Source organism: Podarcis cretensis (genome assembly GCF_951804945.1).
Source record: "Podarcis cretensis genome assembly, chromosome: 2".
Lineage (NCBI taxonomy): Eukaryota > Metazoa > Chordata > Lepidosauria > Squamata > Lacertidae > Podarcis > Podarcis cretensis.
This window is the reverse complement of record NC_137171.1, coordinates 127510642-127533641: the sequence shown is the minus strand read 5'-3', so window position 1 is coordinate 127533641 and position 23000 is coordinate 127510642. Positions and strand designations below refer to the sequence as shown.

Below are 23000 nucleotides of genomic sequence, written 5' to 3'. Positions count from 1 at the left end.
CTGGAAGGTGGGCAGAGGAGGGCAACCAAGATGATCAAGGTTGTGGAAACTAAGCCTGATGAGGAATGGTTGAAGGAGCTGGGTATGTTTAGCCTGGAAAAGAGGAGACTGAGAGGAGATATGATAGCCATCTTCAAGTATCGGAAGGGCTGTCACATGGAAGATGGTAGAGCAAGCTTGTTTTCTCCTGCCCTCAAGGGCAGGACTCGAACCAGTGGCTTCAAGTTGCAGGGAAGGAGATTTTGACTAGACACACAGGAAATTTTTCTGACGGTAGGAGCTGTTTTTACTATTACTATTATTATTAAAGTTTTCTTGGTTTACAAAGGTATGTGCAATGTCTTTTTTTTTTTCAAGTTACATTTTCCATTGGTCAGTTTCATCTGTTGAGACATTAGGGTTACGTTAGGAAGAAAAGGGGGGAGGAAGCGGTGGAGGGGGGGAGGTGAGTGGGGGGTGGGCTCGGGAAGCAATGTTTCTAATTTGCTTAATGTGTGGGGTTTTGCGTCAGCGTCGTTTGTGTGGGTTCTCTTTGCTACTCACTTGTGTTCCTTTGGTGGTGAGAGAAATTGGGGTTGGCCTAGGGTGCGGTTGCTTGTTTGTGATTGGCTGTGGCGAACTTTGTTTTCGTGTGTGAGTATGGTGGGTGGGTGTTTTTGAATCAGGTTAGCCATATTGATTTGTATGCTGTTATGAGTTATTTGTGGTGCAAGTGGCCATTATTGTCTTGGAAGATGTTGACTAAGGCCAGTTCTGGGGTGGTTTCTAATACTTGTTGGGTTATTTTACTTATTTCTTGTATGGCTATTGTCTAGAATAGTTGGATTTTGGGCACTCCCACCACACGTGGAGGTATGTGCCTGTGGAGGTGCACCCTCTCCAGCATTTTGGTGAGGTTCCTGGGTGTATTAGCGCTAGTTTTCTTGGTGTTAGGTACCACATGTAGGTGAGCTTCAGAGTGAGTTCTTTTCTTTTCGTTGATATAGATTTAAATTGGGGTTTAGAGCACATTCTGGTCCATTGAGTGGAGTTAAACTCATAGCCTATGTCATCCTCCCATTGTTTTTTGATTGTGTCTAGGGAGTTCGTGGGATTTTTGAGTCGTATTTTGTATATTGCAGATACCATCCCTTTACCGTTTCCCTTTGTTGTTAGGAGGAGGTTTTCAACGGTTGTCAGGGGCCTAGTTGCTGCTGATTTTACTACTGGATTGTTTAAGAGGGCTTGTAATTGGTGTTGTGTTAACCAGGGCATTTGGGTGTCTTCTAGTTTGTCTTGTATTTCTTGTGCTGACAAAGGTTTGTTATTTTTGTAGAAGTCTATTAGGCAATATAAGCCTTTGGTTTGCCAGGTTTTTATCTGGAGGTTTTGTGCTGCATGATGGAATAATGGGTGGTACACCAGGGGGATTAGTGGGGATGGGGTTGGGGATAGTTTGCCTATTACTATTTTGGAAAAGGCCTTGGAAGGGAGCAGGCTCTGCAGTCCTCCCCACAGCCGATGGTCCGAGGCCTCACTGCAGCAGGAGTCCCTTTATAGCTGGGAGAGAGGGCCTGGGCCACGCCCCCTGGGCCAGTTGGAAAAGGCCCTGGAAGGGAGCAGGCCCTGCAGTCCTCACCCAGCCGATGGTCCGAGGCCTCACCGCAGCAGGCGTCCCTTTATAGCTGGGAGAGAGGGCCTGGGCCACGCCCCCTGGGCCAGTTGGAAAAGGCCCTGGAAGGGAGCAGGCCCTGCAGTCCTCCCCACAGCCGATGGTCTGTGCATGTAAAATTATATACATATAAAGTAATAGAAGCACTTCCTGCACACTCCTTCCATTTAAATCACTTCTGCTTTTTCAGTTTGTTGGTAGATTGTTGGGTTTCAACTCTTAAAGCTTCTCCTCCTTGTGAGACCATTGATGTTTTGTAAGAACATCAGGACTGAAGCGCTATCTACACTCCATATACGTAAGTGGTTTTCCCTTTTTGAGTTTGCTGGTGTTTGCTAAGGTTTCCACTTCTATTGAAGCTCTTTCCACACTCCATACATTTATTTGTTTCTCCCCGAGTGAGTCTGTTGATGTCATGTAAGGGGTCCACTCTGACCGAAGCTCTTTCCACACTCCATGCATTTAAATGGTTTCTCTCCTGTGTGAGTCCGTTGATGAATTCTAAGGTGTTCACTTCGCCTGAAGCTCTTTCCACACTCCATGCATTTAAATGGTTTCTCTCCTGTGTGAGTCCGTTGATGAATTCTAAGGTTTCCACTAGTAGTGAAGCTCTTTCCACACTCCATGCATTTAAATGGTTTCTCCCCCGTGTGAATCCGTTGATGAATTCTAAGGTTTTCACTAGTAGTGAAGCTCTTTCCACACTCCATACATTTAAATGGTTTCTCCCCTGTGTGAGTCCGTTGATGAATTCTAAGGCTTCTGCTAGTAGTGAAGCTCTTTCCACACTCCATGCAATTAAATGGTTTCTCGCCTGTGTGAGTCCGTAGATGAATTCTAAGGTTTCCACTAGTAGTGAAGCTCCTTCCACACTCCATGCATTTAAATGGTTTCTCCCCAGTGTGAGTTTGATGATGTGCATTCAGGGATCCACTCTGACTGAAGCTCTTTCCACACTCCATGCATTTAAATGGTTTCTCTCCTGTGTGCCTCCGTTGATGAATTCTAAGTTTTCCACTTTCAGTGAATCTCTTTCCACATTCCATGCATTGAAATGGTTTCTCCCCTGTGTGAGTTTGATGATGTGCATTCAGGCATCCACTTTCAGTGAATCTCTTTCCACATTCCATGCATTGAAATGGTTTCTCCCCTGTGTGACTCCGTTGATGAATTCTAAGGCTTCCGCTAGTAATGAAGCTCTTTCCACATTCCATGCATTTAAATGGTTTCTCCCCCGTGTGACTCCGTTGATGAACTCTAAGGTCTCCACTCTGACTGAAGCTCTTTCCACACTCCATACATTTAAATGGTTTCTCCCCTGTGTGAGTCCGTTGATGAACTCTAAGGTGTCCACTCTGACTGAAGCTCTTTCCACACTCCATGCATTTAAATGGTTTCTCCCCTGTATGAGTCCGTTGATGAATTCTAAGTGTTCCACTCTCAGTGAAGCTCTTTCCACACTCCATGCAATTAAATGGTTTCTCCCCTGTGTCACTCCATTGGTGTTTTCTAAGGTTTCCACTGTCAGTGAAGCTCCTTCCACACTCCATACTTTCAAATTGTTTATGTTCTCTGTTTTCACACTCCATGTATTTAAATGGTTTCTTCGTTATTCCCATTTCACATGGCCCACCAGAATTCTGATTGCCTTCTCCATTGTCTTCTTTCGATGGGTTGGGGTTAGGGAGAAAATCCTATTTGTTTTCTAGGAAGAGAACAAAGGAATATTACACACATCAATTAGCACCTGCTCTTATTTTAACGTCTTGTAAATCTCTCCTGTCTTCCATATGTTCCAAATTTTTAGGCAAATGAAATAATGTAAAATAATGGTCATGCATCATCAGCCTTTTATAACCCTTAATTATTGTTAATGAAGCAGCATTATCTTAGAATACGGTTGAACTGTGGGGTTTACGTTTTATAAAAAGTGGTTTCTCACAGGAAAGGGAGCAGCTCTATGTTCCATGAACCTGGCCAAGATTCATCAGGGTCCTACGTTCATCATGAAGTTCTTCATCCTCTGCAATATAATCCTCCACCCCTTGGGCCACATTTTGTCCCCTTCGACCTCTAGATCTTTATTAATCACTTGCAAAGTCCCTTTGGCCTCAGGAGGTGCACAGTGACCATTTTGGGAGACCCATATATAAGTCTAGTGACAAGGCTTGGTGCTTGTTTTCGGTTGAAGGAGTGCTCAGTTGGAGAATGTTCTTGGGGTTGGACCTCCATCTCTCAGCCTTGCATTATTGAATGGAGAGAGCTGGAGATGCAGAAGGAAAGCAGCTGGAGCCTGACCGCTGGGATGGCCAGATTGAGACACCCACCACAATTATGATTTATAATAATTATATGCCACCGGGTCTCGCACCTGCCTCCTGACACTGGCTTATCTTAGTGGAGATTCCCTGTCCAGGCTTCTCTCACTGTTCTTCCTCCTTTGCCGTGGGTGGCCAAGGGCTTCTGGATATTCTAGCTCTGCTCCAACTGGGAATTATTTATTAAATTTGTATACCTCTCTTCATCTGAAGATCAGAAGATAAAAATATGTGTGACACTGAAAAAGGTGAGTATTAAAGGTGAATAACACTGATTGTGGGAAAGAAAAGAAGAAGATGAAACCAGTGGTGTGTCCAGCTGAATGTAATATAATAATAATAATAATAATAATAATAATAATAATGTGTAAAGAAGAAACCAATCTTCAAATCAGTTTCATATTCCCTGGCTGTATTTTTCAGTCACGATTGTGACTCAGAATCTTAGCCACAATTTATTCTAGAATATCAACTGGATCTCTTTGTAATAGGAGCCAGACATCCCTGGGATTTCATCCAGACATTCCTTTAGTGTGGGCAGCAGCAGCGGAGGAAGGAAGGAAGCAACTTTGGGGGAAAGGATTTCCTTCAGAAGGTCTTCCCCAGTGGCTGGCAGGGTTGATAAACTGCTCAGTGGGGACACCTTGGATTTATAGTGTTAGGGTCTGGATAGCAATCACAATCCCTTGGAAATGTCTCAAGAACCCTTAAGATCCAGTTCCACCAACTCCCAAGTAACACTGAGCCCTAGAGGAACCTTCTATGCTGAGTTCAGGCATCTCTGGCCCTCCAGATGTGGTTGGACTCAAAGTACCACCTGCCCAAGCAAGGATGGCCCATGGCCAGGGAGGACGGGAGTCTTATCTGGTGGGACACACTTTCCCCTTCTTCCCCCTCCTCTGAAAATGCGGAATGGGGGAGGTGGGGCACATTGACACACCAACAATATTTCAATATCAAGAAATGATATTCGTTTTGCAACATCACCAAAATGTGCCTATACATGTGTGAGTAGAACAGTTGTGACTGTGCTGCCCGCCAGTTTAGCCGTTGGCATTTGATGAGAGAACCAACTAAAAAATTATGTGAAATGTAAAAGTGTTCCAACACTTTTTTACGTCATTTAGTTAAGATTTAAAAATACCAAAGGTAAGTTTTTCCACTCAGTAATCAGGATTACACGTGATTTTCAAATAAATTCAGTGGTTTTATTAACAATTGTTAGTTTTTTGAAAATGTCTGTTGGGGCACTTTGATACACTAAGACATGGGACGCATTGATATGTATAAAAGTGCCCCGCTTAGTGTACAATAATCTCAAAACAAGTGTCATATCTAAGGAAAAAACCAGGATCTTGTATGTTTGCTTCCGCATTGCAAGTGTTGATTTCAAGGATGTTGTTTTGCGGTTGCCAAAACCAAATTTCCCAAAGGGCACATCTTGAACATCATCTCTTGATACTTTTTCTATTGACTTATGTGGATATAATGTGTAATAGAAGCTAAATGTTAAGTAATTATCTTATTTTTTATAAGCATTTTGTTTCAATTACTATTTTTTGACCACCTAATGTCAGTTCCTATACTTTTTAAAGTTTTTCCAAACTTCCGGCCCATGGGCCTTAGGGTGCCTATGCCTGGGATAGAGGGTTAAATCAGGGCTGGCCAAATGGGACTCAGCTCCGCCCCCTCCTTGCATCTGCTGCCTGAGGGGGCTGCCTCAGTTTCCCTCATGGTGGAGCAGGCCCTGAGAACAGCCTTCCCGCTGCCTTCCAAAATACAGCCATACCTCGGGTTACAGACGCTTCGAGTTGTGTTTTCGGGTTGCACACCGCACAGAATCCAGAAGTACCAGAACAGGTTAATTCTGGGTTTTGGCACTCGCGCATGTGCAGAACCACTAAATCACGCTTTGCGCATGTGCAGAAGCACTGAATTGCAACCCGCACATGCACAGACACGGCACTGCGGGTTGTGAATGTGCCTCCCGCACAGATCACGTTCGCAACCTGAGCGTCCACTGCACAGGAAACATGACACAGAAGACCTTGGAGTCTCACCGTGGAAAACAACAACAACAACAATTGGTTATACGTCACTTTGGGCTGCCCTGGACAGTGGCGTAGGGGGTCCCTGTTACAACAGCCCTGCAAAATAGACCGGAGTTGCTGCGCGCTTTTGGGACTTGGAAGAGTAACTTACGGCAACCGTAAAGGGCAGCCCAGTGTGTCATTACGGGGGCCTCTTTTAAATAGGGGCTGGTGTTTGAACTTGGGCTTTGCTAATGTTACGGAATTGGCAGGGGGGCACTTGTGTGAGAGCAGGTTTCTTTGGCCGTCTCCCCCTTCCTTGCTTGCCCCTTCTGCATTCCCATGGCAAGTCCAGCTGAATTTGACTATGGCGTGTGGTGCATATCTCCGCCTTCAGACGGATGGAGCCAGGCAGCTTTCTGGGTCATGTGCCCAACTTTTCATGAGCTGATATTAAATCCCAAAAGAACTACAGCTGCTTGTTACAAAGGGTGGGGGCCGATTCCGGTAGGTTTATGATATTAACTCTTTCCATGCTCATTTCTGATGCTCAGAAGCAGGTGACCCTTTCCTAGACATTCCTGATGACATTCTCAGTCTGACGCACAGCATTTACACAGAAACACGGATCAAACATGAAAAACCCTTTACATAACTCCCTTTCTAAAATACACTGAGACTATCTTATAACATATCCCCGCTATAACACACAAGTTCTAATTAAATTCTAATATTTACTATACCTAAACATTGAGCACCACAGACTAATAATAATAATAATAATAATAATAATAATAATAATAAAATTATTATTTATACCCTGCCCATCTGGCTGCGTTTCCCCAATCACTCTGGGTGGCTCCCAATCGAGTGTTAAAAACAGTAAAGCATGAAATATTAACAACTTCCCTAAACAGGGCTGCCTTCAGATGTCTTTTAAAAGTAAGATAGCTGCTTAATTCCTTGACATCTGATGGGAGGGCGTTCCACAGGGCAATGGACTGGTCCCCTGTAACCTCACTTCTCGCAGGGAGGGAACCGCCAGAAGGCCCTTGGAGCTGGACCTCAGTGTCTGGGCAGAACAATGGGGGTGGAGACGCTCCTTCAGGTATACAGGACTGAGGCTGTTAGGGCTTGAAAGGTCAGCACCAACACTTTGAATTGTGTCCGGAAACGTACTCAAATATTCCTCTGCAGTAAAGGAGGCAAATGGAAGCCTTCCCATTGTCTTTGTGCTTACAAATACTGTCTTAAGGAGGGATGAACAGGGTGGGCCTGTGACCTGGATTCAGGAACTAAAGTATTTACCATCACAAAAGAATGCCCAGGCTGCCCAGATAATGCAGTTAGTGACCATTAACAGGTATCCTTGGGGACAGGTTTTCTGCTGTAGACCGCCTCCTGTGATGTATTCCTGCTGGAGACAGTCTCCTTCTGTATGATATTTGGGGGGGGGGGTCTTGGGTGGGCAATTTCAAAAGACTATATAAGGCCTTGCACACCTCCCTCCTGGTTGCGGTGAGGGGGGGGACACTGTTGCAAAAAAGATCCGGCTTACTAGCCGCTTTGCTTCTCCATATACTCTGGTTGGCCTCTGTTATTTTCTCCTACCTACCGTATTTTTCGCTCTATAAGCACACCTGATCATAAGGGGCACCTAGTTTCTAGAGGGGGAATTCAAGAAGAAAAATATTATTTAAAGGGAGCGCTGAGCAGAGCTCCCTGGTGCCCTGCGGAGGCTTTGCGCCACTAAGGCAGAAGCGAAAACAGCTAGAGGGAGAGCTGCGCAGCGCTCTCTCTCGCTGTTCTGGCTTCTGGGGTAGCCCGCGAAGCCTCCACAGGGCAGCATCGAGCCTTCATCCCGGGCTTCCCCCGCCAGCCCTGACAAGCTCTGGGAGTATTCCCCACCTCCCGCAAAAGCCCACAGGAGCTGCACACCCTTTAAGGAGCACACGGCTCCTGCGGGCTTTTTTACAAGGTGGGAGAAGGGACTGACGCAGCCAGTCAGTCCCTTCTCCCTCCTCAGGGAAAAGCCCCCAAGAGCGGCGTGCTTTTTAAAGGGCACGCGGCTTCTGCGGGAGGTGGGGTAGTTCCAAGAGGTTCAATGAAAAGATGGTTTGCAGTGGAAGAGATTTGCACAAGTAGCTAAGTGTGAAGCAGTAAAAATGAAAGTGCAACCTTGTGAGCAGAATACTCCACACATCTTGGGGTCTTTGTGTAATAATTGTGCAAGTCAGACTTGAGGGAAGCGCTGAAGGCTCTTCAGGGCTGGCAACTTCTTCCCAATCCCACTGGGTTCCAACAACCGCACTAACACTTAACTGTACAGAATAGGCACCTGGATGCAGAAGCCAATCCAAAGGGGTGGCTGGTAGTGGAGGTGGTGAAATGCATAAGTTCTGAGTTTTTCATGTGTGCTAAAACTCAGTCTGCTTGGTTGTTTTTTATAAAAAAAATATGTTTACCAACATGCTATAATATTATTGTTTTAGTTAAATAGTTTAAGTTGTTATTAAGGAAATGATTATTTTTCTCCTTCCAATAAATTACAGGAGAACTGTTGTCCAAATATAGACAGTTAACTTTTTAAACCTCAGAATTATTTCATAATTATCTGTCTATGTATTTCTAATAGTGTAACCAAATCAGAAATTTTTGATTTAAATAGAATCATACTGACTAGTGATTTATTGTAAATTGTGATTGAAATCAATTTGATTTATATCAAATCCACCCTGATTGCAATCTACCACAATGTCTGAAATAAGGCTGGAACTATACAGAGGCGAACAGGACAATGTCCTGGCAGCTGCCACTACTTAGGGGTCTGAAACGGATAAATGAAAATATTATCAGTCATCACACACTCAGTTTCATCAGCAGGAAAGCCAAGATGCATCCTAGCAGGACTTTTGGGTTTGGGCTAGGCTACCAAATGGTGGAATTCAGGACAATCCCAAGTATGGAGATGAGTCCTAGTGAATACAGATAACCTGGTAGTGTCATCAGGGAAGGGGGGAGAAGGGGGGTCAGGGGTGCTGGAAGGGGAGGGGTCTCTGTCGAGGCTCCTCCCCTTCCTTTAACCCTTCCATGGACTCCCTCTCTCCGTTTCCCCACCCAAAAGGGACCCAGCCAGGTGCCCCATGACCCCAGGGATTCCTGGGGACAAACTGGTAAAATCAGCAATGATACACTGGGTCAGAAATATAGGTCATGATTAGAGCTGGGTGATATATTGGTATATTGCCCAAGACTGGCTTGAAGTTTACATCGTGATAACTGTTTCCTAATACTGAGCTGGCAATATATTATGAATCACAATGTGTGCAAGGGCTAGGCAACACCTGCTTTTCAACATTGCCATAACTTACCAGCTAAACGCTGTAATGTTAGTAGCAGCTAAACCTCACAATATCACCTGCTAAATATTGCAGGGCTATTAGCAGATAAAGATCGTAATGTTATCATTACCAAAACTGACAATATCACTTGTGGTTTATTACCAGCTAAACCTCCAATATCACCTGCTAAACGCTGCCATGTTATCAGCAGCTAAACATTTAAATCGGCCACAAGGTCTGAAATAGGGATGGAACTGTACAGAGGAGAGCAGCACAATGTCCTTGCAATTGCTGCTACTTAGGGGTCTAAAATGGATAAATGACAATATTATCAATCATCATCTCAGTGGGACTTTTGGGTTTGGGCTTGGCTACCAAATGGTGGTATTCAGGACAATCCTGTATGGCAATGATGATCTGGGACTGCCAGCAGGGAGACTGGGGAATAAGATGTGATGGAAGGGGAGGGGTCTCTGTCGAGGCTCCTCCCCCTTCCATTAACCCTTCCCTGGACTCCCTCTCTCCCTTTCCCCAGCCAGGGGCCCCACGACCCCAGGGAGAATGGGGGGCTCAGCCCCACCCCCAGCCCTGCTTGGGGCGTCCGGGGGGGCAGGGCAGCTGAGCATCTCTCGGCCCCCCAGGAAAGCGAAAGGGGAGTCTGGCGGTGCTGCTGCTGCTGCCCAGGAGATCTTGCCAGGTGTAGATCCCTGCAGGTGTTGGCTCCCCCCTTCCCCCCTGGGTCGGGGCCTGGATCGGGGCCCCTGTCGACGGGCCCCAGGGAGGGCGCTTTCCTTACGGGGGGGTCTCTTCGTCCTCCCCCCTTATATCCCCCTCCCCTATCCCCCCCTTCTCTCCCTCCCTCTTTACCTCTTGGTCCTCCGCCTCCCTGGCTCCAGATTAGTCCGCTTTCCTTGTCGGCAATAGAAAGGGCTGGGGGGGGGGGTTCCTCCACTGACGCCCCTCCTCCCCTCTCCTCGAAACTTCCGGCGCATTTCGCAGCGACACTTCCGGTTCCTTTTGGGATTCGCTTGCCCCTAGAGCTACATCCACAGAGCAGCCCCTCCCTGTGTTGGGATGGGAAGCGGACGGGACGGCGCTGCCTCTGGGGGCTCCATGGGGACATGGCCCCCCTCCTTCCTCCTCCCCACAGCAGGGGGTCGAGATGGCTGCGGGGGGGGCATCATATTTGGGGGTGACCTGGGTTTGCGGGGAGAGAAGGACGTGATTTTAAACCTGCAAGGGAAGAGGATGAATGAGAAGGAGGGAAGGGCTGCCCCTCCCCCCGTGGGTCAGGAGAGTGGGGGAGGGGCTGAGCCGGGGAAGCCAAGGGGGGTCCCTCCCCCCCAGCCCAGGGGGTGTCCTCTGTGAAGCCCAGAGATGGACCCAGCCTCGGGGGGTGGGAAGAGACATGGGGCTTATTGATACACTGCAGTTCAGGCAGTTCTGCTAGCAGGAGGCCAAAGGACCCGGAGTGGTTTGCAACCAGGGTGGTTTCCAAATGCAGCCCTTTTTGATACGTTTCCATTTATTCTTTTGCGTGGGGACTGGCCAGATTGAAAACCGCCCCCCCCCCCATTCAAAAGAAAGACTAGCAAAAGATTTCAAAGGCGGAATTTCCAAAAGATGGCACTTTGTTCTGAATTTAAGACAAGTCAGTCGAAAAATCATGGGCTTTTTTGGCGTTTATTTGGGGCCTTGTCTAAAAAAGAAAAAGCTCTACAGTTTTGGGGTTCTCCTGGTTTTTACTTTTTGAAATATGGCAACCCTAATTATTCTGGGCTCTGCTTGAACTGAAACTCTCCCTTTTAGAGCTCAGTCAGTAGAGCATGAGACTCTGAATCTATGGGTCGGGGCTTTGAGCCCCACTTTGGGCAAAATATTCCTGCATTGCAGGGGGCTGGGCTAGATGACCCTCGTGGTCCCTTCCAACTCTGCAATTCTAGGATTCTACCATGTGTAGACAAAAGATCGCCTTCTTGTGGGCAGTGGAGGAATGATGTAATGGTGGTTGGTGGGAACTGTTCTTGAGTGTTGCCTTGTCACACACATGCAACACCACAACAGTCCTGTGAAAGGAAGGGGGGGTGTGCATTTCTGCAGGCTGATGTCCATCCATCCAGCTGCCCAGGCCCCAGCACCTCCCCCTAAGAGTGAAGGGTCCCAGTCTGGAAATCCCCCCTTCCTGCTGGAGATGAGGCAGCGAGGGATTCCAGACAGACAGGGGCGTCCTTGCTCTGGAATTCCCTTGCCAGCAGGGAGACTTCAAAAGCCCCCCCCCCATGCCTCTCCCTTCCCTCATTTAGTAGGGAGACTTTTCATCTTGTGGTTGGGTCATTTTAAATCCACTTTTTTTCTCTCTCCCTGCAATTTTAATACTGTTGTTGGTTTCCTTGTTTAAATTATTCTGTTTACTAGTGATATTTCACATAGCGTTTGTGAATGCAAAGCAATTGTGGCTCTTGGGTAGAAATTTGTGATCTAGACATGGCCTAGTCAATCACACCTTGTTTCAACATCCATCTAACACAAGGAAAAGAAAATCCCCCCATCATTTAGCCCGGACACTGAGGTCCACTTCCGAGGGTCTTCTGGCAGTTCCCTCATAATTACAGGGAACCAGGCAGAGGGCCTTCTTGGTAGTGGCGCCCTCCCTGTGGAACACAGGCCCCCATAATAATTTATTAATAATTATTATTATCATCATCATCATCATCAGATGTCAAAGAGAGAAAGTAACTTTTGGAAGACCTCTGAAGCCCTTCAGGGAAGTTCTTAATGTTTGACATTTTACATGTTCCTTTGTCATAGAACCAAGCTGGCACCATCCATTGGTTCTGGCAGGGTTCCAGTTCATGGTCAACAAGATTAAACAGATGTACGTTGGGCTGATGAGGAGGAGGTGAGGGACCAGGAGTGAGACCTTGGGGTCATGTTAGGTAACTCTGGGAAATTGTTGACCCTGTGTGCACTGGCTCAGGAAACTGCAAATCTCACGCTGGGGATGTTTAGGGAACTGATTGAAAATACACCTGCTACTCTCCTAATGGTTGTAGTGCAGATCTTGTTGCATGGCCAGCTGGCTAGCCTCAGGTGGGTCATCTCCTTCCAGCCGTCCTGCTGCGAAGACCCATCAGCCTCTGCTCCGATGTAAATCAGCAACCCAGGCTTTGAAGCCACGGCACACTATATCAGCAGAGTGAACTGCGGACACAGAATAGGCGTGAGGCTTGTGGAAGCATACTACAACTACGGATTTATTAATCATAAATCAGGACAAAGAAACATTCTGTCTCTCTCTTTGTATTCTCAGAGAGACAGAGAAAAGCAAAAGCTATACACACAACGGAAGTTCCCAGCATACTGTGCTGGAATGTAAACAGACACGTACCAATCTCATGGCTGCTCCTTAAGGATGAATGGAAATTATTTATGGAGATCTATGGTGTGAACAAATTTGGAGTACTGTGCACAGTTCAGTATCTGGGACCTTTCAGTTTGGAGAGAAGACGAGGAAGGAAGGACATGTCAGATAGAATGGAGAAAGAGGATAGAGAAAAGCCCCCCCCCCAATAAAAATAGAACTCATGGAATCCAGTGAAGCAGGAATGGTGGAAGATTTAGGAGAGCGAAAAGAAGGGTCTCCCCCCCCCCTTCTCTGCATCCAGCCAGTCCATGATGGCAACAGCAACAATAAGATAATTACATCAATAGTATGCATTGTGCTCTGCTGGCAGGAGGACTCCCTCGGATCATGTCCAGTTGCAAAAGTGCAAGGAGGCTTTCCATCTTCAGGGCCCAGAGGGGGATCGTGCCTTGGGGCAGCTGGTGGATTTGGAGGAAGCTGACCCTTAGCACTCTGGGTTTGGGACCTACCGGACCCTCCTTCCACATTATACGCATCCATATTGTTTCTCGCCTGCGTCATTTTGGGGACAGCATTCTACACACACTTGCGTCACCATGTGCCCCCCTCCCAACATTGCTCTGAGATGCTCTGGTACGGCCCCTTCTTCCCTGTGCCCCCTTCCCTCCTCATGCAAGACGTGCAGCTGGGAACAGAGCCTTTCCTGGCTATGCCAGGGAATGCCCCTTTTATTTCTCCTGCCACCAAATATATCTATACACATTATATCTGACATAATGCCTCTATAAATCAAAAGAATAGATCAGGGTTTCAAGATTACCTTCGGCATATAAGTAGGTGCTTTCAATCTTTCTGTGTCTTCATGGTTCCACTATTGCAATTATAACAATGGGAGTTATGCTGCTGTTCCTCTAATATTAGTCTAACTCTGCTTCCAAAGCAACACCACCAGTCTCAGCTCCACTTTGAGCAACTCTCCATTCCCAGATACAAAGATTTCCAACTCCCTCCACCAAACACCAACACCAGCTCACTCTCAGTCCATCCTCATTCAGAAGCAACACTACAGATTCACATTAAATATTATATTATGCTTACTATTGTGAAATTTTACCTTCATTACTTTAAATAAACGTCTAGACCACGTTACAAACAACAGAAGCTCACATACGCTGCATGCAATTCAGATTGATTTCTTGTTACTGATGTGAAAGAAAGTGTCGACTTGGAGAGAAATAGGTTCTACACTCTATAAACCATATCTCTTCTTTGAGTTAATTCATGGCCTGTAGGTGTTACCGCTCTTAGAGCTCTTACCCCTCAGAGTCTTTTGATTGTTTATAATACTTCCACTACAATGGAACCTCTGTCCACTTCCATGGGACTTATATTGTTACTCCCCTGTATGAGTTTGTTGATGTTTTGTAAGAACTCCACTTGTACTGAAGCTCCTTCCACACTCCAAGCATTGAAATGGTTTCTCCGTTCTGTGAGTCCATTGATGGTATCTAAGGTGTCCACTCTGACTAAAGCTCTTTCCACACTCCATACATTTAAATGGTTTCTCTCCCGTGTGAATCAGATGATGGTTTCTAAGGTGTCCACTCTCAGTGAAGCTCTTTCCACACTCCATGCATTTAAATGGTTTCTCCCCCGTGTGAATAAGATGATGGTTTGTAAGGTGGCCACTCCGACTGAAGCTCTTTCCACACTCCATGCATTTAAATGGTTTCTCTCCCGTGTGAATATGATGATGGTTTGTAAGGAGTCCACTCCGACTGAAGCTCTTTCCACACTCCATGCATTGAAATGGTTTCTCACCTGTATGAGTCCGTTGATGAATTCTAAGTGTTCCACTATCAGTGAAGCTCTTCCCACACTCCATGCAGTGAAATGGTTTCTCCCCTGTATGGGTCCGTTGATGTTTTCTTAGTGTTCCACTGTTAATGAAGCTCTTACCACAGTCCATGCATTTAAATGGTTTCTCCCCCGTGTGAGTCCGTTGATGAATTCTAAGGGTTCCATTGTGACGGAAGCTCTTTCCACATTCCATGCATTTAAATGGTTTCTCCCCTGTGTGTGTCCGCTGATGAATTCTAAGTTTTCCATTGTCACTGAAACTTTTTCCACATTCCATGCATTTAAATGGTTTCTCCCCCATGTGTGTCCGTTGATGTTTTCTTAATGTTCCACTATCAATGAAGTTCTTTCCACACTCCATGCATTTAAATGGTTTCTCCCCCGTGTGAGTCCGTTGATGTCTTCTAAATTTTGCAGTGTCACTGAAGCTCTTTCCACACTCCATACATTTAAATGGTTTCTCCCCCGTGTGAGTGCGTTGATGAATTCTAAGGTTTCCAATATCAATGAAGTTCTTTCCACATTCCATGCATTTAAATGGTTTCTCCCCAGTGTGAGTGCGTTGATGAATTATAAGTTTTCCACTTCCAGTGAAGCTCTTTCCACATTCCATGCATTTAAATGGTTTCTCCCCAGTGTGAATCCATTGATGAATTCTAAGTTTTCCACTCTCAGTGAAGCTCTTCCCACACTCCATGCATTTAAATGGTTTCTCCTCCTTGTGAACCCATTGATGTCTTCTTAGCGTTCCACTATAAGTGAAGCTCTTTCCACACTCCATACATTTAAATGGTTTCTCACCTGTGTGAGTCCGTTGATGTTTTCTTAGTGTTCCACTGTCAATGTAGCTCCTTCCGCACTCCATACATTTAAATGGTTTCTCCCCCTTGTGAGTCCGTTGATGACTTCTAAGTACTTGATTAGAAGTGAAGCCCTTTCCACACTCCATACATTTAAATGGTTTCCCCCCCACGTGAGTCCGTTGATGACTTCTGAGTACTCGATTATCAGTGAAGCTTTTTCCGCACTCCATACATTTAAAAGGTTTTCCCCCTGTGTGAGTCCGTTTATGTTTTCTTAGTGCTCCCTTATAAGTGAAGCTCTTCCCACACTCCTCACATTTAAATGGTTTTTCCCCCGTGTGAATTCGATGATGGATTCGAAGTGTTCCTCTATCAATGAAGCTCTTTCCACACTCCATGCATTTAAATGGTTTCTCTCCAGTGTGAGTCCATTGATGTCTTCTTAGTGTTCCATTTTCAGTAAAACTCTTCCCGCACTCCATACATTTAAATGGTTTCTCCCCCGTGTGAGTCCGTTGATGACTTCTAAGTACTTGATGAGAAGTGAAGCCCTTTCCACACTCCATGCATTTAAATGGTTTCTCCCCTGTGCAAGTCCGTTGATGTTTTCTTAGTGTTCCCCTGCTACTGAAGCTCTTCCCACACTCCATACTTTCAAATTATTTCTCCTCTCTCTTTCCACACTCCATACATTTAAATGGTTTCTTTGTTAATCCTATTGGACATCGCCCACCAGAATTCTGACTGCCTTCTCCATTTTCTTCTTAAACGGGGGGTGGGGGAGAAAATCCTATTTATTTTCTGGGAAGAGAACAAAGGAATATTACACACATGAATTACAACCTCCACTTATTTTAACATCTTGTACATTCTCTCCTGTCCTCCATATGTTCCAAATTTTTAGGAAATGCAAATGAAATAATGTCAAATAATAGTAATGCATCATCAACATTTCATAACCCTTAATTATAGTTAATGAAGCAGCATTATCTCAGAATGCGGTAGACTTTTGGGGTTTACTTTTTACATAAACTGGTTTCTCACAGGAAAGGGAGCTGCTCTATGTCCATGAACCTGGCCAATATTCATCAGGGTCCTAAGTTCACCATGAAGTTCTTCATCCTCTGCACAATAATCTGTTGGGTGTAGTGAAGGGTTAACCTTCTGTGCCTCGAGCCTGAGAGGAGGAGACAACAAGGGAAGTAAGCCAGGACCTGAGGAAAGCAGCTTGGAATGCTGTGTACTGAGTGGAAATCGAAAGCATTCTGTTACGACGCTGCAAGCAGAGAGAGAAGATGCAGCTTAACACGGATGGCTATTGGAGATTGTAAATACGCTATTTTGTTCTAATAAAGAGATATTAGGACAGAAGAAATGTTTGGGACTGATTTACTGCTCTTTCAACACACGGCCGCTGTGCAACTTTGCTAATTGCTAATTGCTTTATGACCTGCAGAGGCTCGTAGGGGAAGTGTGGCTCGGCGCCGAACAATAAAGCAATAAAACTATCGAACATAATCCTCCACCCCTTGGGCCACATTTTGTCCCCTTCGACCTCTAGATCTTTATTAATCACCAGCACAGTCCCTTTGGCCTAAGGACTTCCATATTGACCATTTTTGGAGACCCATATTTAAGTCTAGTGACAAGGCTTGGTGCTCAGTTGGAGAATGTTCTTGGGGCTGGACCTCCATCTCTCAGCCTTGCATTATGGAATGGAGAGAGCTGGAGATGCAGAAGGAAAGCAGCTGGAGCCTGACCGCTAGGAAGGCCAGATTGAGACACCCGCCCCAATTAGGATTTATAATAATTATATCCCGCCGGGTCTCGCACCCGCCTCCTGACACTGGCTTATCTTAGTGGAGATTCCCTGTCCAGGCCTCTCTCACTGTTCTTCCTCCTTTGCCCTGGGTGGCCAAGGGCTTCTGGATATTCTAGCTCTGCTCCAACTGGGAATTCTTTATTAAATTGTTATACCTCTATTCATTTGAAGATCACAAGATAAAAATATGTGTGACACTGAAAAAGGTATTAAAGGTGAATAACACCTTTAATACACTTATTGTGGGAAAGAAAAGAAAGAAGATAAAACCAGCGGTGTGTCCACCTGAATAGAAGAAACCAATCTTCAAATCAGTTTCATATTCCCTGGCTGTATTTTTCAGCCACGATTGTGACTCGGAATCTTAGCCACACTTTATTCTAGAATATCAACTGGATCTCTTTGTAATAGGAGCCAAGCATCCCTGGGATTTCATCCAGACATTCCTTTAGTGTGGGCAGCAGCAGCTGAGGAAGGAAGGAAGCAATTTGGGGGGAAACTATTTCCTTCAGAAGGTCTTCCCCAGGGGCCAGCAGGGTTGATAAACTGCTCAGTGGGGACACCTTGGCTTTATAGTGTTAGGGTCTGGATACCAATCACAATCCCTTGGAAATGTCTCAAGAACCCTTAAGATCCAGTTCCACCAACTCCCAAGTAACACTGAGCCCTAGAGGAACCTTCTATGCTGAGTTGAGGCACCTCTGGCCCTACATATGTGGTTGGACTCAAAGTACCACCTGCCCAAGCAAGGATGGCCCATGGCCAGGGAGGATGGGAGTCTTATCTGGGGGGACACACTTTCCCCTTCTTCCCCCTCCCCTGAAAACGCTTTCATTTCTCCTTCCTCCGTGATCTCCAACATCTTCCTGATGAAGTCCAACCAACTGCTCACATTCCCAAATCATCCTGCACCATTGACTTCCCAAGGCTGGGACACTGGCAATGGGACAGCACCTTCCACTGGATGAGAGGATAGAGGGTTAAATCAGGGCTGGCCAAATGGGACTCCGCTCCGTCCCCTCCTTGCCCCTCCCTGGGTCTCCTGCCTGAGGGGGCTGCCTCAGTTTCCCTCATGGTGGAGCAGGCCCTGAGAACAGCCTTCTCTCTGCCCCCAAAATACAGGAAACGCGACAAAGAAGGCCTTGGAGTGTCACCGTGGAACATAACAACAACAACAACAACAGGTTGTAAGTCACTTTGGGCTGCCCTGGGGAAGAGAAAGAGACTAATAGGTTTATTAAAAATAAAGGGGGGGACACAGGAACCCACCCATTTACATAACAATCTTCCCAATCTCTTAAATCCCACAGATTTAAGTGAACTGATATACTGGGAATAATGGAAACCAGGTGAGAAGGAGTTGGGCCCAGGTGTCTCTGGGGGGGGGGGAGCCCTTTAGATGCTTCTGCACAGAAACACAGGCATGTGGGAGAGACCGGAGTTGCCCAGAGAGAAGCCTCAAAGGGGGGGGGGAATAATAAAGGGGGCTTCCTCCCTTTCCTCTTTCCCCCCATGGTTGGACTCGCTCTAACAGCCCCCAGCGCATCCTGCAGCTCCTGATCTGGGACCTGAGGCAGGGCAAGGACTGAGCTTCAGGGGAGGAGAGGGTGGCTGGATCGGGGCTCCTGCTCAGGGATCTCTCCCTGGTCTAGTCCTGGCAGATTCCTGGGCAGGAGGGAGAAGTCAAGGCAGGCCCCCCAGTCCCTCTCTCTTTCTCCAAGATGGCTTCAATCCCTCCCCAGGGATGCTCCCTTCCTCCCTCCGCCCCCCCCCCCGGGTCCCCTTTGCCCAGAGGCCCCCCTGGCCGGCTCAGCCTTCCTGCCAAATCTCTCCCCATCCCAGGAGGGAGACGGGGGGGGGTCTCCATCCAGGCCTCTCTCGCCCCCATTAACCCTTCTCCCCCCAAAGGGGACCCACCTAGCCTAGGATCGCGGCGCCCCAGGGATTCCTGCCAGGGGGTTCAAGTCCCAGCCCTGGGGGGGCCTCCCATTTCTATTGCCTCAAAGGCGCCCAAGGGGGGGCAGGGGAGTTGAGCATCTCTTGACAGCTGAGCATCTCCTTGCGCTGCAAAGGAGCTCTTGCAATGCAAACCCTGCCGGTGCTCCCTCTGCAGAAAGCCCCCCCCCCCGCATTTCCCATAGTAAAAGGCAGGAAGGCTGATCTCGGGGGGGGGGGGCGTGCAATGCAATCCCTGCGAAAGGAGGGGCCCCGATCTCCAGCCGGATTGCATGCATCGGGGCCTCTGTTGTTGGGGGGGGGGTCTCTGCCCCCTTCCCCTCCCCGCCCTTCGCCCCCCTCCCCGCCCTACAGCTTTACCTCTTTGTCCTCTCTGTCCCTCCGCTTCCATCGCTCGCTCTGCTATTCCGATTTCCTTTCTCGGGGGGTCTCCAAGGAGGCGCCCCCTCGGGGGGAGGGGCTCCTTTCCCCTCCCCTCCGGCTCGGCAATTTCCGACGCTCTTCGGCTTCCTTTCCGAATGCGTCTGCCCATAGAGCTACGAAGGAGAGCCGCCGCCCCCCCCCCCCGGAAGGAGGGTGGGAGCCGGGGAGGCCGGAGCGGAGGGGGGCAAATTGGGCAAGCTTCAGGCACCGGAGTTTTCTCCAGGGCGGGGGCGCCTCCTTCCGTGCCGGCAGCTGAAACCAGCTCCTTCTTCCGCATGCAAAGGAACGGAGCCGCCCCTGATGTGCTTCCCTCCAGCCAAAGCTGCAGAACCCCCCAGCCTGCTCTTGGACAGGGGCGCCCTCGGCAAGGGAGGGGGCAGGTGTAAAGTTGAAATTATTATTATTAGTAGTAGTAGTAGTAGTATGGGACGCAGGTGGCGCTGTGGGTTAAAGCCTCAGCGCCTAGGACTTGCCGATCGAAAGGTCGGCGGTTCGAATCCCTGCGGCGGGGTGCGCTCCCGCTGCTCGGTCCCAGCGCCTGCCAACCTAGCAGTTCGAAAGCGCCTCCGGGTGCAAGTAGATAAATAGGGACCGCTTACCAGCGGGAAGGTAAACGGCGTTTCCGTGTGCGGCTCTGGCTCTGGCTCTGGCTCTGGCCAGAGCAGCGATGTCACGCTAGCCACGTGACCCGGAAGTGTCTCCGGACAGCGCTGGCCCCTGGCCTCTTAAGTGAGATGGGTGCACAACCCCAGAGTCTGTCAAGACTGGCCCGTACGGGCAGGGGTACCTTTACCTTTACCTTTAGTAGTAGTAGTAGTAGTAGTATGAGTATTATTATTATTAGTATTATTATTATGCCAACTGGACAACTTACAGTGCACATAACAAAAAATTCCTTCTAGTAGCACCTTAAAGACCAACTAAGTTAGTTCTTGGTATGAGCTTTCGTGTGCATGCACACTTCTTCAGATACACTGAAACAGAAGCCACCAGACCCTTCTATATAGTGAGAAGGTGGGGAGGGGTATTACTCAGAAGGGTGGTGGGATTGGGTGATTGGCAGATAGCTGTGATGAGCCTGTTGACGACTCTTAACGACTCTTAACGACTGCAATAGGTCTTACAGGAAAAAGCAAGGGGTGAGAAGGTGAAAAATGGCTTTGTCATGTATAATGAGATAAGAATCCAATGTCTTTGTTCAGACCAGGTCTCTCCATGGTTTTAAGTTTGGTTGTTGTTTAGTCGTTTAGTCGTGTCCGACTCTTCGTGACCCCATGGACCAGAGAACGCCAGGCACTCCTGTCCTCCACTGCCCCCCACAGCTTGGTCAGACTCATGCTGGTAACCTCGAAAACACTATCCAACCATCTCGTCCTCTGTCGCCCCCTTCTCCTTGTGCCCTCCATCTTTCCCAACATCAGGGTCTTCTCCAGGGAGTCTTCTCTTCTCATGAAGTGGCCAAAGTACTGGAGCCTCAGCTTCACAATCTGTCCTTCCAGTGAGCACTCAGGGCTGATTTCCTTCAGAATGGAGAGGTTTGATCTTCTTGCAGTCCATGGGACTCTCAAGAGTCTCCTCCAGCACCATAATTCAAAAGCATCAATTCTTCGGCGATCAGCCTTCTTTATGGTCCAGCTCTCACTTTGGTAATAAGTTGCAATTCAGCAGCTTCTCTTTCCAGTCTATTTCTGAAATTCCTTTGTAATAGAACAGCTACTTTGAGATCTTGTATAGAATGTCCTGGGAGATTGAAGTGTTCTCCTACTGGTTTCTCTGTCTTGTGATTCCTGATGTCAGATTTATGTCTGTTTATCCTTTGGCGTAAGGTTTGGCCTGTTTGTCCAATATAGAGAGCTGAAGGACACTGTTGGCATTTGATGGCATACACAATATTAGACGATGAGCAATTAAATAGTCCCGAGATGGTATGTGTGATGTTGTTGGGGCCAGTAATAAAAACATCTGTAATAACATCAAACATTTAAAACCTCCTGATACAGGGCTGCCTTCAGACATCTTCTAAAAGTTGTGTAATTCTTTATCTACTTCTGTAACTTTGCTTCTCACAGTGAGGGAACCACCATCAGACGCTCGGAGGCGACTCGGTGTCTGGGCTGAATGATGGGAGTGGAGACACTCCTTCAGGTTTAGGTCTTTGAGGGTCAGCACAAACACTTTGAACTGTGCTTGGAAATGCCAGTGAAGATCCTTTAGGACCGGTGTTATATGGTCCCGGCAGCCGCCCCTTGTCTCCAGTTTAGCTGCCCCAGTCTGGATTAATTGTAGCTTCTGGGTCACCTTCAAAGGTAGCCCCACGGAGAGCACATTGCAGTAGTCCAAGCGGGAGATGACCAGAGCATGCACCACTCTGGACAGACAGTCTGCGGGCAGGGAGGGTCTTAGCCTGCGTACCAGATGGAGTTGGTAACAGCTGGGTGTGATTATGGTGGAATCTCCCCCCCCCGGGGGGGGTTAACAGACATAAAGGAGTGGGCAGAGAGGGTCCCAGCCGACATACCAGGTGGAGCTGGTAGACAATGTCAGGAGCCCAGGCTGCCGTCTTGATAACACAGCATGCAAGTCATATTTAGCTAGAAGATTTATTGCAAAACAAACAATCTGTCTCAGACACTCTATCAGAGCTTCCGTTTCTTTTGATTCAGTTGACCCTTCTGAGGAGTGCTTCCTGGTTCTGCAGAATATCCTGAACCTATGACCCTTATGTTTCTGGGTTTCTTTCCTATCTAATATCTTTCCCATTCGTCTACTCCTTGATGGACAGCTGTGAGTCAAGACTGACTCCCAGGCTGCACACCTGGTCCTTCAGGGGCACAGTTAGCCCATTCAGGACCAGGGAGTCCTCCACACCAGCCTGCCCCCTGTCCCCCAAAAACAGTACTTCTGTCGTGTCAGGATTCCACCTCAATCCATTAGCCACCATCCATCCCCAACCGCCTTCGGACACTCACACAGGACCTTCACCACCTTCATTGGTTCCGATTTAAAGGAGAGGCAGAGCTGGGTATCTACATACTGATGAACACCCAGCCCCAATCCCCCCCCCCAATGATTTATCCCAGCCGCTTCATATAGATCAGGGGTGGCCAACTCCCGAGACACTGTGATCTACTTTCAGAATTAAAATCTGGCAATGATCTACCCCCCTTATTTGGGTTCAGGTCAAAGTTGTTGAGGAGGAAAGACCCGTTTTTATACAAATACTTTCTTGGGAGGGAGGTTCGGTTTTGGGGGGTCAGGGTTAAAGGCAAGGGTCAAAGGGGAAAAGTCACTCACAATTATATCACTTTGATGAAAACAGCCACAAAGAGAAAGCTCCTTCTTCCCTTCCACTGATCAGACAACAATGGAGGGGGTGCGAGGGGGGGCAGGAGTCAGTTTCAAGGACGCTGAGGAAAAGGAGCCAGAGATCGA

General features: G+C 47.5%; 2 protein-coding genes across 9 annotated transcripts in view; one reads left to right on the top strand and one right to left on the bottom strand.

Moving 5' to 3' along the window:
* Positions 1–23000, top strand: part of LOC307209507 (uncharacterized protein) — a 200319-nt gene that overhangs the window by 63449 nt on the left and 113870 nt on the right. The gene's annotated exons all lie outside the window — the stretch shown is intronic.
* Positions 633–19695, bottom strand: LOC307209525 (uncharacterized protein). 5 transcript variants are annotated; one of them, XM_079964691.1, is made up of 3 exons: positions 19506–19675; positions 16412–16544; positions 12568–16168 (listed from the first exon to the last, which is right to left on the bottom strand). In XM_079964691.1, the coding sequence occupies exon 3, from the start codon at positions 16015–16017 to the stop codon at positions 14098–14100; it is 1920 nt and encodes a 639-aa protein (XP_079820817.1). In that variant the 5' UTR covers positions 16018–16168; positions 16412–16544; positions 19506–19675; the 3' UTR covers positions 12568–14097. The 5 variants fall into 5 exon arrangements, with proteins under 5 accessions (XP_079820821.1, XP_079820819.1, XP_079820820.1 ...); XM_079964695.1 differs by lacking the exons at positions 12568–16168; positions 16412–16544 and adding an exon at positions 633–3356 and having other exon boundaries at positions 19506–19695; XM_079964693.1 differs by lacking the exons at positions 12568–16168; positions 19506–19675 and adding an exon at positions 633–3356 and having other exon boundaries at positions 16412–16998.